Below are 15,867 nucleotides of genomic sequence, written 5' to 3'. Positions count from 1 at the left end.
TATACCTCAAGGTCTAAAAATATGCCAAGAGAACCTATGTTCACTTTTAACCTAATTTCCCAGAATGTAGATGGAGACAAACTTTATAATGTATTCTCTATTCTCTATAAAACTATTTTCCTCCAGAGGGCAACTATTGATGATAAATTAAAACACATTCTAAACAAAGGAAAAATGATCATTCAATCTGGCCATCAAAATGTATAGCATAATAAGAAGGTATCACGTTGCTTTACTTTAAGGGTGGAGTTAACACTGGTTTAATGATTAACTTTGACTTTCTCTCTATTTTTCCTTCAACATTATTTCTTTCTCCGGATGTTTTGATAATCCAGGCACCCCTTCCACCACCCAGAAAAGAGAGCTTTTGTAGCTCCTTGATAACCAGTCACACAAAGGGTGACATTTTAGACCAATTAGTAACTAACACACAAATTCCCTCCTGTACAGAGTTCTTTACTAACAAAACACCTCTTCAGGGAACTATGTATTCTAATGATGAGTCCAGCCAGACAATTGTATATTCTGAAGAATCTAACACAACTGTGTCATATACACAAAAAATCACTAATCCACTACCACCACCTTCCAGCACAGGTTCCCCACCAAAAGCTGACATGAGTACCCCATTTCTACAAGAGGACTACACGCAAGATTCTCAGACTCGGAGAATCTCTACGTTGAAACTAATCCATAACCAGGATCCAGGAAGTAGCATCCCCTTTAATCCTCCACAGTTTTCCAAATCTGTTGAAGTACCATCATTTCGTAAAAGGCCTTGCTCACCACCCCCTAACCCAGTGCCTGAGATACACACAGCATCTCTTTCCATTCAGATAGCTCCCCTTTCAGGACATGATCCTGAAAGCCACAAACAGCCATCTGAGCTTTCTCCAGAGACTGCAAAGATACCTCTTCAGCCAGAGAGACAAAAACCTGCAGTTGCTGCGGCCTCTCAGTCCTCAGACTGCCAAGTGGTACCTTACACTTTCCAATCTCTTCTTAGAGCATTCTGTAGAGACCCTAACTCCTTTGGTTTGGGCTTCTTATATAATCCAATGCTTTGTTAGTTTGCAATCAGGAAAGGAGAAAGAAACCATCTTCCTATTTAAAACCGTACTAAATTCATCGATAAGTTTCTAGGTATTTTTTAATTTAAAAAATATCTACATAAAAAGAAATATATATCTACAGATCTTTTATCCAGAAATAAAATGTTTTAACAGTTTCTTCCTTTTAGGTATTTATAAGAAATCATTGATGATTGGTTATCACTTAAGACTGCAAAGTACTTTTAAGTTTTAAAGAAATATTTTTCATGCCAGACCTCTGAGTACCTAGGTTGTACTTTACTTACATGTGTAAAATCTCTTAAAATAATTGTCCATTATAATTCACTTTGGCAAGAAACATTCATCTTAATTCCACCAGAGTTTATTTTCTTGTAGTTCAATAATCATTTTCATTGAAACTTGATCAATTTCTACCTTTTTAAGTTTACAATTTCAGAAAGTATATTAATCAATCTTTAGTACTCAGACTATTAAGAAGTAAATCTTTATTCGCTTATACGTAAAATTCTCCCATAGTGTCATTCTGCTGACATTTATTAATCTAGTTAGAAGAGAAATGTGTTTGTCTTCTTGGCTTTTCCACAAAATGATGTAATGTTAAGAGAATAAGCTTTAACGATAAACTGTAGATTTCAATCCAAGCTCTATCACTGGCTATGTGATGAGGCAACCATCCTAACTATGAGTCTGAACAAAGAAATGAGAATATTAATTAATCCTTAATTCTTAGGTTGTGATAAGAGTAGGGAGATAGTAGAGGTAAATTACTTAGGACAGAGCAAGCCCTGCGTAAATGGTAGCCATTTATAAAGATACACTAGCAACTGCAGCAGTAGTGGGAGACTAGAAAACACTCATACCTGAGGAAATAATTTGTATAATACTATTTCCTGTAGCTGTGCTATTAAAGATCATTCAAGACATATCCTTGAAGAGATATATTTTTAAGCTTTATAGAAAATCTTCAACAGGCATCCGATTGACACCAAAATCCTCTCCTCCCCGCCACACCCATAAAGCGGAAACCTTAAGCTTAGATGATTAAAAAGACAAGTGGGTATTTCTATACCTCTACTAAAACATTTCCTTCATCAGCTAATCATGATATGCAAAATTCATTCATTAGAGTAAATTCTTTGAATAAAGGTAGTATTTTCTAAAAGCCCTTATGAAATAATAACAATAGCACCTAACAAATACTGAGTTTACTATATGCAGATGCTGTTCCAACTTATTCACATTTATTAATAACTTCCACAATCCCATGAGGTAGGGAGCAAAGTCAAGCTGAGACACCACAGACACGGCTGGGCTAGTGTCAGACAACAGACTTACTTGTGTCCCAGGACGTGTCCCTGGAAGCAGGTGTAGGAGCAATTAGAGCAAATGCTACCACGTTCACAGCTCAGTTCACTCATCTGACATAGTTTGGTTCTTCTAAATCATTTTATTATGTTTGGAAACTTAAGTTGATAACTTTCTTCCCTATGGCTTTGTCACCGTCCAGGCTGACCGGAGACAGTTGGTTTCATAATACAATCCTCAGGGAATCACCATGAGCCACAAGTTAAGATTTGAGATGCTGTCGCTTTTATTCATTCAACAAATATTTATTGGGCATGTGTTGTCTGTTCTAGTCACAGAGCTGCATTTGAAACCATTGATGATTAAAGTCTTGTTGGGGGTAGAGCGGACAAATATTAATAAAAACTTAGATAAGTAGATTACTACATACATTAGAAGGAGATTATGTAAATAAACTAAGCAGCACTGAGCAGGGATGTGGGGAGCAGAGTCCATGTTAAATAGGAGAGTCAAAGAGTCTTCATGCAGTAGATAGAACAGCTTTGAAGGGGGAAGAACATTCCAGGCAGAGGGAATATCTAGTGTAAAGGCTTTAAGGCTGAAGCACTCTGGGGCTGCTCATGGACCAGCAAGGGAGTCATAGGGAAGGAGAGGAATTATGTGAAGTGTAGGTAAGAGGAAGTTAAGTCAGAGGTAACAGAGGCCAGAGGCCAGATGCTCCTAGAAGCCATTGCAAGGATTTCAACTTTTACTCTCAATATAAATGGGAGTCATTGGGGGATTTTAAGGCTATGGCTGTCATCATTTGACTTATATTCTAACAGAATCATTCTGGCAGCTCAGTGGAGAACAAACTATAGTAGGGCAAGAAGGAGAGTCGGCAGGCCAGGTAGGTAGGCGGCTATGGCAACAACTTAAGTGAATGGCGGTGGCTCCGAGCAGGGTGGAAACAGTGGAGGTGGTAAGAAATCGAATTCTGAATGTATTTTGAAAGTAGAGTAAATAGGACTTCCTGACAGATTGCATGTTGGAGGTAAGGGAAAGAGAAGAGTCAAGACTGACTTCAAAGTTTTGCATCTTTGCAACGGGGAAAAATGGAATTTGCCACGCTTTGTGCACTGAGACTGGATAACCGTGAGTAGAGCAGGTTTGTGGAAAGATCAGAGGTTCCATTTGGGACATGGTAAGTTTGAGGTGTCTGTGAGACATCCACATGGAGGGGTCCACTATGTAGTTGGATATGTGAGTCTGGAGTTCAGGTGAAAGGTCCAGGTTGGAGATCTAAGCCATCGGCTTATAGATGGTTTTGCAGCCATGAGACTGAATGAGATGACCAGAGCATGACTACAGAGAAAAGAGGAGGCCCAAGGACTGAGCCCAAGGGCATCCCAACAGTAAGAGGAGGAATCAGCTAAGGAGGTTCAAGGGAGGAGGAAATCCAGGAAAGTGAGGAAAGTGTATCGAGGAGAGATGATTAACTGCATAAATGCTGCTGACAGTACCTGTGTAAGATGAGGTCTGCTAACCTACCGCTGACCTAGAAGTGGGGAGGGGAACTTTCTTGTGAGTTTAAGAGAGACTGGGAGGAGAACAATTGGACAATCAGCTCCTTAAGGGGTTATTAATGTAAGACCTTTCATCTAGTTATTCCCCTTCCCTGAGCCTCACTTCCTTCATCTATAAAATGGGGATAATAATAGCATTCATCTCACACTATTGCTGTGGGGTTTGAATAAGACACTGCCTGCTACATAATAATCCCTCACTATGGAGTAACTGTTGTTATTTTAAAATAATATCCTTTTTCCAAACTATGCATCTGGTTGGGAAAAGGAAATATATTATTTTCAATAATACATTCTTTGAATGGGTGGATAAAAGTTTGTTTCATCCAACCAACAGTTGGTTCCGAGATGACAGTGTATAGTCTTTCATAAAACTTTCCCAAAAGGTGGCATAAACCTGTTGCGGTTCTGAGCTTTTTAAATTGTGTCAGAATATTTAACATGAGATCTACCCACTTAGCACATTTTAAAGTGTACAATGGAGTCCCGTTAACTATGGGCGTGATGTTGTACCACAGATCTCTAGAATGTAATCACGTCATCTTCTTGCGTAACTGAAACTCCACCCGTGAACGGCAACTCCCATCTCCCCATGTCCCCCACCCATGGCAACCACCTTTCCACTCTCTGCTTCTATGAGCCTATTTGAGAGCCCTCATATATGTGGAATCATGCAGTATTTCTTCTTCTGTGACTGGCTTGTTTCACTTAGGATAATGCCCTCAAAGTTCACCTGTATTGTCTCATATGACAGGACTTCCTTCTTTTTCTAAGGCTGAATAATCTTCCACTGTCTGTATATACCACATTTTCTTTATCCATTCATCCACTGATCGGTGTCTAGACATGTTTGCACATCTTGCCTATTGTGATACACTTTACTTTTGTCTCATTTTCCACCTAATGGCCTTTCACGGTGGTGACCTTTTTGTTTTAAATACTTACATTCCACATTCTTGCAAGAAGTCTCAGTAAATGCCAAGAGCTGTCAGCTACACATCATGAATTAGCCAAATATATGCTCTATTATAAAGAATTATCCTCCCAAGAAATTAGCAGTCCCAAGAAACAAAAATGCTCTACACTGAGAGGTGAAAAGGAAACTTTAGTGTTCTGGAAGTTTCATTTACATACTTTTGCTGTTTTCATTAAAGTCTGACCATTAGTGTAAGAAGAAAACTGCAGCCTACCATTAGGAATTTTAATTCTTTCTGTATCTGATAATACAACATATTGTTTTATAAGCTGCATATGTTTTAATTTACCTCCTACAAATTTATATATAGAGAGAACACAAAATGAGGTATGTTACCCTGTGTGAACAGACATCCTGTTGCTAAAAATGTCACATTGTTCTCAGTGTCAGATAAGTGAATGCCTAAACCAGAAGCTTTGAAACACAGCAAAATCTACACCCCAGACATTTTCTCTGGCATTTGTTGTGCCCTTTGCTTCAGGAGGATAAACCTGGCCCTCCTATTATGAAATAACGTCATCAAGCATTTGCCAAAGCCTCACTTTCACACTCCTCCTGCACATATGCTGGGGACTCAGAGGGGACTTTGTCTCAGTGTCATGTAGACAAAGGAGAAAACTCATCTCTTTTGCTCCATGGGATCAAGATGTAGAAGTTTTAAGGAAGGCTGAATCATGAATAAATGTCAGCAGTGTGGGATGATAGAAAAGGTGTAGAATACAGAGTATGCTTTCTGGACCAATCCCATCAACACCAGCTCTAATCACTCATGTGTTCTATTAGGATGGCCAGCCAATATCTCATGACTTCTTTTTTATGGGTTTGTTATGAGATCAATTGATCAGGTCTATGGCAAATCCTCCACCTGACGTGTGTGTGTGTGTGTGTGTGTGTGTGTGTGTGTGTGTGTGTGTGTTTGAATGATTGAACAGTAGAGAATATTTGGGATTCCAGTATGAATTTAGAAATCACCTAGGAGCCGCTCTATAACACCTCCAAATAGAAGAGCAGACTGCCTCTTCTTCAATACACGTAGGTATGGAGAGCTCAGTTAGTGTAGGAACAGCTAGTCAGGGCTTGGGCAATTCTCAGATCTAAATATTAGAAAGTATTTCTCTTATTGAGGCACTCTGCCTTCCTTAACTTCTGTACTTCATCAACAGGAAGCAAAAGAGATGAAGTTGTCTCCCTTTTCACATTACTCTTCTCTCTACCCTGCTCTTTGCTTTGGGCAAAGCATTCCTATGCCTTCCAAGCATTTTAATTTTTTAAAAATGGCTCTCATTTACTGAGAGCTCTTACGACACACAAAATGCTGAACTAGCACTTTACATACATTTTCTCACTTAATTTTCACAGGCTTTAGGAGTTGGGTTTTATTAATGTCTGCATTTTTACACATGAGGAAACTGAGGCCAAGGGAAGGTAGACAACTTGCCACGTCTGTCTGACTCTAGACCCACAGCTCAACCAGGAGGTTCAAGTGCCTTTAGTTTCTGATATAATCTGACACTTGAACCCCATGTTCTGGCAAGGTTCTTAAGATGTGACACCTTCTCGGAGTCAAAATCATATTCCTGATCTGAGTAGCACAGTGGAAATATTCACTCCCCTGATCCAGACAACACACTCCATCAATGTGCCCAAATCTGTGTGACCATCTTAGATCACTTGTCACCCAGGTTGTGGGTAGGGACTGTAAGGCTAAGACCTCTGGTAAAAAGGGTTTTTATTCTGAGGCTCCCGGGCAGTTTTGTATCATGAAGTGCAGGCAGTAAAGCCAGGTCTTAGGGGGCCTGGGGAATGACCAGTTAGCTACTCTCTTTGTCCATCTTAGAGGCCACCCAGTTCCTGTCTCGCCTCCCTGAAGTCGGCCACATTCTCTTAGCTTCTGCCCTCTCCTCTCTCCAAGTTGCCTGTGGATTTCCATGACATTCCCTGGCTCTGATTATGTGTGAACTTGCATCTGGGACTGTGGGGTACACAATTACCTGACCGGGGCATTCAGTATCATTTAATTCAAATTCCCTGGAAAGAGGCAGTGCCTCGTTGGCCCAGTTTAGTTCAGTTATTCCCCCTCCTAAACAATAAAATGGGCTTGCCTGGTACAAACACGGCAGCCAGCGGCTTCCTCCTCTTTCCCTCAGGAGGGCTGTGAGAGAGGGGGGTGATTATCACAGAAGGAGATGGGGTGGTATGTAAAAGCGAACTGTTTTTTCAGAGAAAGTCTTAAATTGTTTCTTTTAAAGTTACCATGGAAATTGTAAATCTTAACAGTGATATGGATAGTTATAAAATAAAACCCATTTTAAGTAGCCCATCACAAGGCTTCAGGAATTTTCATTATTTTGTCACTTGTTTTCAACTGTCAACCTCAATTATCCTGGTAGTAGTTTAAAGCCAATATAAGGTACGGTATCCTTAGGTCTGTGGAAATTTTAGTACCTCTATCTAATGGGTGAAGAGAAAAAAATAATGAAAATACCATTATGACACCTAATAAGATACAAATAATTTCTTTATATTAAGATTGATTTTTGTATAACTCTCTCCTAGATACTCTTTTCAAGTAAATTACTATCAGCTCTATTGAAAAGTAGAGAACAAAACCTGTCACATCCTTTCACTTGATATTTAAGACATATTTCATACGTTTCTTGAGAAATGAGGCCTAGAAGTTCAACCACTAAAGACATTCAAGAGGGAAGTGTTAAGATCCCAGACTACAGTGCCGTGTCAAGCCAATTAGAGTCTGAGACAGAAAGAAAAATATTTCCCGCATATACGTATGTTTTTATGTATGTATGTCATTTTTTTCTAGGACATTTCAGCAGTTTTAAAAATACTGAAAAGTTGAAAAGTAAGTGTATCAAAACTGAACATTATTTTAAGTTTAAATATTTTATTTTGACCAAAACAGAATTTATTACAATTTTAACTTCATCTTAAATTAGTTAAAAATTGTTTAAGATCATCGTTGGCCAAGGGAAATTTGTCAGGCATGGCTATTGTCTCAACTGAAAATGAGATTGGGAAAAAACAGATTTTGAAAATATTATTATTTTATTATAATATTATTGCTTCCATTAAAAATCCAGGATACAAATTTTTCCTCAGTCTTCAATATGACCTGGCATGGCACTGTTCATTATTTAAATTTTTGATATTTTGTTCAGTTTGGATTTTTTTTGTATTGACTTTGATTTTTTTTCCATAAGATTACATTAAAATAGTGTTTATCTCCATGACTGAGTTTTTGTCACTCCGTTAAATTCTGCACCCAAGATAAATGCCTTGCTCACCTCACCCTCAGCCTGGCCCTGCCAGACTCTGCTCCCTTTCTCTGTACCCCAAGCTCCACTCCAAGCCCATATCCAACTATTCCCCTTCCACCTCCAGATTCTACATTTACTGAGCCAAAAAACATACGGCCTAAGGGTTTATAACTATAGATATTCTTTGTTTGGTTGCCACTGAGTTAATTTTTAATTTGGCTGCCTTGGGGCAACATGCCCTTTGCCTTCTACCAGTTTCTATCATTCCCTCTTTTTTATTTTCTAACATCTTTATTGCAGTATAATTGCCTTACAATGGTGTGTTAGTTTCTGCTTTATAACAAAGTGAATTAGCTATACATATACATATATCCCCATATCCCCTCCCTCTTGGGTCTCCCTCCCACCCTCCCTATCCCACCCCCCTAGGTGGTCACAAAGCACCGAGCTGATCTCCCTGTGATATGCAGCCGCTTCCCACTAGCTATCTGTTTTACATTTGGTAGTGTATATATGTCCATGCCACTCTCTCACTTTGTCCCAGCTTACCCTTCCCCCTCCCTGTATCGTCCCTGTATGCAGACGTAGAGATTGGACCATCATTCCCTCTTATCTAACCCCTAGCCTGATTTGCACGTTCTGGATACATTCCTGGCCCAGGGTCAGCACCTGAGTTTGCAGTGCCCACATATGAGTATAAAAGTATCACATTTAAAATGTGTGTCTTTAAACAACAACAACAAAAGCTCACTAGAGACGAATAGAATAGAAAAATCTGTCTTTTTATCCAGGGTTGGAGTTTCTTAACCTGTTAGATTAAAGATGTGCTTTCAAGTATCCATGAATCCCTAAAGTTGATGCAAATTTTATGCATACATGAATTTGTGCATTTTTCCTAAGAGAAGGATCAATAGCTCTCAGATTTTTAAGGTATCTGTGGCCAAGAGACCTTTTTATATAATGGATTTTTAAAAACTCTCCAATTAAAATTCTGAGGACAAAAACTAATTATAACTTTTTATGAGATCAACAGCCTGCATGACATCAACTGTTAGGAAGATGATGGCTGGCCAAGAATCACTTAAATCTTTACTAGGCAAGATTTTTAAGTTTATACAGTTTTCTTTAATACATTCCCCATCCTTGTATTAATATCCTATAATACTTTGGCTATCTATGCTACAACTGGCCCCATACTGAACACTCAAAACACCTTTATTTTGGAGGTGGGGGTGAGGAGTAAGAAACAAAATTTGCTTCAGAGTTTTATTCACTCATGTTGAATGAATTCACTTATCATCATATTTGCCCTGTGTGGTCAGCTATCATGAAGGTGAAAATGGATAGCTATGACATCTTTAATGGGCCCTCCGCTCTCTTCCTTTTACAGACCACTCCTCCGCCATGTTTAGCCTTGGAGGTATTAAACCTTTTCTTTCTCCTTCAGTTTCTTTCTCCTTTACCTAAGATTTTAAGCCAACAGTAGTTCTAACCAGCTAGGGTATACTCTAACATCATCAGTGGCTGTTTTTTTTTTGTTTTTTTGTTTTTCATTTTCACACAAAGGTACCACTATTTGCACTGCTAGGATATTTTAAAGTTCAATTCCTTTAGTATTTTATAGTGAAGTTAAAATAGAGATTCAATGAGTGGAAAGGAAACAAAATTCCCTCTCCATTTAGTTGTTTTTAATTTGATCAGTCTCTAGATCTGAAAGTCAGAAAAACATGAGGCAAACTGATTTATGCTTGGGGGACATTTTCCAACAAGGAGGCAGTAGGGAGAAATCTGGTGAAGGGAAAACTAATTCTGCCAACCAGTGAATGACTTGATATTAATTTGTTGTCACAAGTGCAAAAACCAAAACTTTGGAGAAAAAAAAATTCCATTATGCCAACACTCTTAAGCCCTCACCCAAAACTAAAGCTGTGTGAAAACTGGTCTTATTTCCAAAAAACATTTACTGGATTCCTTTTCTGCATGTTTTCGTGCTTTTCCTCTACTGTGTGGTTGGCACCTAATTAATTCTTCTGAATATATTTCCTTAGAGTGCTTGCAAATAAAACCGATGCTTTGCCTTCTCTGCCACATTGCAAAAAGAGGCGTTTTTATTAATTGGATCATTTATATCTCTTCTCATTATTTTTTCCTCAAACTCAGCTCGGAAACCAGAACTTAACCGCCAATGTGCTGGAGGTAAATGCTTCACAAACACACAGACAAACCCCACCAGAAGCCTCTTCTTCACGCCCTCCTTCTGTGGTAACTTTTAACCCAACCACTTTTTCACCAGTTGCTGGCTCCAGCCCAGCATCACTTGCCCTGCTACCACCTGCTGATTTGGGGCCTTCACACCTGCAAAGACCCCCGACGTTTTTGCATTGTTTTTATAAACCCCTTCTTCTTGCTCCTGCCTGCCTTATCCACAGCAACGCCACAGGCTCTCTCACTACAGACCTCCCAGGGCGAGCACCCCTCCTGCTCCTCCAGGGAGTACTCCTCAGACACCCCACATGAGCTGCAGATAGCTGACTCTGACAAACTGACTGTTCTGAAACACCTTCCCCAACCTTGGGTCAGCAGTCTGCCATGACAGATGGCATCACTTTAACCATCCCTGCTATCATGCATGTAATTATTCTTCTTTCCTATGCTCCATCATTTTTTAAACAGATCTCCAAAGACCGAAAGGACCAATTTCTTGTCTGCCATCTGATTCTGCAGCCGAGCATTTTTATTTGCATACATGTTGATTCCATCTAAACCGATTCCGTACAGTCTGTTACGGAAATACATTACATTCATCCTCATAAACCTATTTTGGGCTAAAATGGTCAATTATATTCTCTTCATTCATTTTAGAGTCACTTATGTTTACACTGTGTTGCTCTAGCTAATGAGTGGTACAGTGATTTGCCTTAATAAGAAGTTTTCTCAGAAATTTAGATAGGTATACATGGGATGATGACTAGTAGAGAAAGTCTAAAATTTTAATCCTGGTAGATAACAGTTTACTTCAGAGATTCATATGAATGTGCCCTGTGTGAACAGTTCACATCTCCTTATTTGTCACATGCATGATTACTCACTGTATGATGTTAATTCTTCTTGCTCCCTTTTCATTAACAGCTACATCTTTTGAACCCATCTATCCAACAGGAGTGAAAGATGCAAATAACCTTAATCTACATTGCAGAAACTTAGCCCTATGATTCTGTTGGAATTATTTTCCCAAGACACTCCAGTATAGAAATTTATGAATATTTATTGTTTTATATATCAACAATTTGTCTTCCATTTAGAACAATATATAAATATTTCCCATACATATTTATTTCATCTAAATATATCTACTTGGCAAGCAGTCCCTAATAAATGATTTATAAATGCCTAAAGTGTTTCAAAGTTTTATGGCGCAGATTTTCTATTGCATATAAAGTATAGATAATAGCTTCAATTTGAAAGGCACATAACTTTAGGCAAAATAAAGGGAATTTTTTTCTAAAATTGATTTCATAAGGAAGTTCTAAATATGCATTGTCATAGAGAAAATTTTAGCTGTGCTACATAATTTTTATGTTGCATCAAGGCCATAAATCTGTGAATTTCATGCCTGGAGAAATATTATAAACTATATGTTTTTCAAGACACTGCAATTACAGAAGACAAAAGATACTTTTTAGTATCTTTACTAAATACTGAATAATACTTTAGATGGGCTTCAGTATTCATTCAACAGCTGGGTATAAAACTTTCCCCTGAAATGTTGCATTCAGAGACTAGCTACAGAAGGAACCTCCTTTTCCACGGCTAATACCTCCCGTGCCACTAGTACCTGGAGCGCAACAGGCATGAGCCTCTCCATGTTCTACTATGCTTTCAATAGTTCTTTACTTTTAAAACTCTAAGGAATGCCTTTACCCAAAAATACAAAGCAGTGATAGTGTATTAATTTATGTACTAGCCTATTTAATTTACTGTTTCTAAGACTCTTCAGGAGCCTGAGAGGCATACATATAGCTTTGTGGAGCCAACTGTAACTGAACTTCGTTTCAAGTAACAGTTTAAATTGCACATACCTTCTCCATGAGATGGTTTTCCTAATAATTATTTCACTATAATAATAAAGTATTTCCTAAAATTCTAATAGTATTATTTCATTAGTAAAATCCTAATTGATTTAACATGCTGAAAGGCTAAATCTATCTGCAGCTTTTATTTTGTTTAACCCATAACCAATGTTATTGAAACCATCAAAATAGGAGGCAGGGCAACTTTCCTAAGTTTAGTTACATAGTAACATGATAGTTTTTACTAAGAAGAATTCTCCTGCCTTTAACATTAATTATAACAATAATATTTAAATTATATTTACTTTACAAAGATCAACCAAACTGGATTTGGGCAAGGAGGCAAAAATAGTCTCGAATAATTCATCAACGATATATAATCGCTCTGAAGCATCTGGGTAGATCAGTGTATCACACTTACCTGAATGGCCAGTGCTCTAGGGTAGACGACCCTCAAGATGGGGTTGCTAATAACGATTTCTGTAACAGCTCAGAGCAGTTCATCATTAAGCACAATCATTGTAATGTATGCTTACTGACTTTAGGACAGGTGTGGTATGGCTATAAAGTAATGAAACTAGATTAATTCTACATTATTTGAAAACATCTGCTTGAAAGTGAAAAATCATGGAAATGTACAATTAATTGACTACCTGTGTTTCAGGCCTATATGACAAAAGCTTAATTTGTTTTAAAATAAGCAGATAAAGGTCACAAATTATGGTTCTTTATCTGTGTGCCTATGTGTGTTTTGTGTGTATTCAGCTGTAAGGTGTTTGAACTAAATGCTCTTACTAATGTTTTATCTTATTTGCATGCATTATACAATCTCCACAATGCTCAGTGCTATGTTGTGGACAGACAGGCATGCTTAATAGTGAGCTCCACCTCTCTAACTGAGCTGATTCCATTCAATGGGAATATGTATCTATTGAATATCTACTATCCTATTAGCACCAGGTTGCATGTTATACAGAAAAATATGTTTAAAAAGCATCTATATGACCATCTTCAACAAGAATCTTGAAATACCACTGGGGATATGAAAATACTCAAATATAAAGCAATCAAAACAATAAATTATTAAGGAATCAAAAAGAGGCCTATAACGTGCTAAATGAAACATGAGTAGGAAGAAGCCGGGGGGTTAACACCACTTTCTGATGCTTTGCCAGGTATTTGATTCTTCCAGAATAGATTGCTTCATGACATATATAAATCCAAACAATTGTCCTCCTTATGTTAGTCACCTTGCCCTGGAAACCTTGATCCGCTACAGGATTCCCTGATTAAGTCTGAGAACCGATCACTTTCCTCTTGTCAAAGAATGTTCTTTTAAAATCCTACACCCAGAGCAGTGTGATTTAAGTCACGACATTAGAGCAGATTCACCCTCCACGTTTACTTTATACTGGCTCCTCTGATATCTTTGGACATCACTGTTGGCAGAGCAATGTGCCCACTGGTCAGCTGCTTCCATTCTCCTAATCACCTCCTGTGCCCTCTGACATATAAAGAGAGTGATTTTCAGAGTAAAGAAGATAGTGAAGACACTGAAACAAAAAGTCCCATGCCCTTCTCGACATCAGTTAGTAAATAAATACTGGACAGCTGCTTACTGTCATTTGAATGGAAGCCATTATTGTCATCTAAAGGAGTGATGTTTACAGGGGACCGTGTGCTTTAACAGGACGTCTTTGCGCTTTTCTCAGAGCCAGATAACGCTGAATGGAAACTCTGGAGGCACTGTGAGTCCACTGAGTTACTATCAAAGGCCGTTTTCCCCTTCTGCCTACTCGCTACCAGGCTCATTCAATTCAAGCATTACCATGCAGCATGGCCGGTCACTTGGTAAGTCATCTGATAATCATGATTTCCATGTCAATTTCAATATAACAGGTACAAACCAAACAAGAAAAATATAAAGCATCCAAGTAATTTTTGGAAAAGGAAGCAGAAACATTCAATACTCCACTATTTAATGAGCCTCTCCTAGGGGAGGAATTAAAGGCAGAGGATTTAACACTGGAGAAAATGGGGACCCGGCTATTCCAAGACGATGACTGCATCTATATCTGAGTCTGGAGAAGGCTATTAGATATTTGGGGTGATGGGGCAGAAAGAAAAAGATGGCCAGTTGGGGAGAGGAGTGTGCATATATACCAGGAGAACATTCATGTAGTGAATTTCCATGGGTGGCAAATACCATCCATGTTCGAGACAGCCCTTTCTTTTGTGGAAAAGCTTTCATTGTAGAAAATTCTTTTAATATATATAAAGAAGAACTATTTAACAGTTAAAACAGTTTAACAAGGGGACAGGCTGCCTCCCGAAGTAGTACACTACTATTCAATCTGAGAGCAGAAGACCACCAGTCAGGGATGTGAGTTCCTTTAAATAATGATGCAGAATTTTACAGAAAGATAGTTCTTAATCCTTTGGGAATTAAGAACTAAATGAAGGACAGAGCTCTCCTCCCCCCCAGAAAAATGAACATTAGAACATTCGTATAAATTTTTAAACATATGATTTCATGGCGCTTATGAACTCTTTAAAGCTTCCTGGAAAAGAAGCTGTGCTATATAATGTTAGAAATATTTTTATGCAGCAAAATATATTAGGACAATTTAGAAAATAATGTAATAAATATTTCTTAGTTTTTAAAAATGCAAAAAAACCCAACCAAACAAACATTGAAAAACAGACCAAATCGAACCATCATCTGAGTTCAAGCTGAGAAATGTTCCATGTTGAGCAACTAGAAAGATTGCAGGGCAGCAAGAAACAGGGAAGACGGCGGAGGATCATGTGACCACAACATACCTCTCAGAAAAGCAGGAGACCGATCCTCCGGCCACCACCAACCAGCAGAGAGAAAGAAACTAGAACACAGGGCTTTAACTCCCATGTCCTCGTTGACAGTAGACAGCGCCTTCTCTTCCCCGACACTGTGTATGGAAAGAAGATGAGGCTATTAGTTTACCCAGGAACACCCAGCCTATGGATTGTGGAATTCAACTTCTATGGCCAACAAAACCTCTCTAAGACTTACATGTAGCCATGAGACTCAAAGAAATGTCTAAATATACTTGCACCTTCTCTAAGGCTGCTCCTAGGATCATCTGTGAATCTTATAATGATGTCCCTTTATAGTATAAGAGAGTAGAACGTCTTTGTGCCAAAATACTGCCCTTATATAATCAGTCCCTGGTGTAGTATTATAATAGGAGTCCATTATATCTAGATTCTTTATGGAGCTATGCGTGATTACACATCTATAGTAAAACTCTACAAATTATCCTAGCCATGATATTTTTCCAAATAATTATTAGCAAAGTTGAACTCTGTCCCCTTTGCCTGTCTTAATGAACACAGTTTTGTCCCTCCCACCCCAACAAACAAAATATATAAATACTTAAGTATGGACAGGCTTTTATATTAGAACATATCAATGGGTGGATTTTACATATAAACTATACTACAGAGAAAGAAATTCTGTAGATAAATACTGAACAAATTCCAATTGGCCAGTGCTGAGATAGGTCCTGAGGAATGTATACAAATCTATTCTGCCCTAGAGGAACTTTATAAAGTTGAGGACAA

The 15,867-nt window shown here is 38.3% G+C and overlaps 1 protein-coding gene across 3 annotated transcripts in view; it reads left to right on the top strand.

Moving 5' to 3' along the window:
* The window catches only part of SORBS2 (sorbin and SH3 domain containing 2), a 205,853-nt gene that overhangs the window by 121,192 nt on the left and 68,794 nt on the right, over positions 1–15,867 (top strand). For all 3 annotated transcript variants that reach the window (XM_024760020.1, XM_024760016.1, XM_024760019.1), the window contains exon 7: positions 13,977–14,115. In XM_024760020.1, coding sequence (XP_024615788.1) covers positions 13,977–14,115 — 139 coding nt within the window. The remainder of the gene's footprint in view (positions 1–13,976; positions 14,116–15,867) is intronic.

Source organism: Neophocaena asiaeorientalis, unplaced genomic scaffold (assembly GCF_003031525.2).
Source record: "Neophocaena asiaeorientalis asiaeorientalis breed wild unplaced genomic scaffold, Neophocaena_asiaeorientalis_V1.1 scaffold521, whole genome shotgun sequence".
Lineage (NCBI taxonomy): Eukaryota > Metazoa > Chordata > Mammalia > Artiodactyla > Phocoenidae > Neophocaena > Neophocaena asiaeorientalis.
This window is presented reverse-complemented; position numbering and strand designations above follow the sequence as displayed.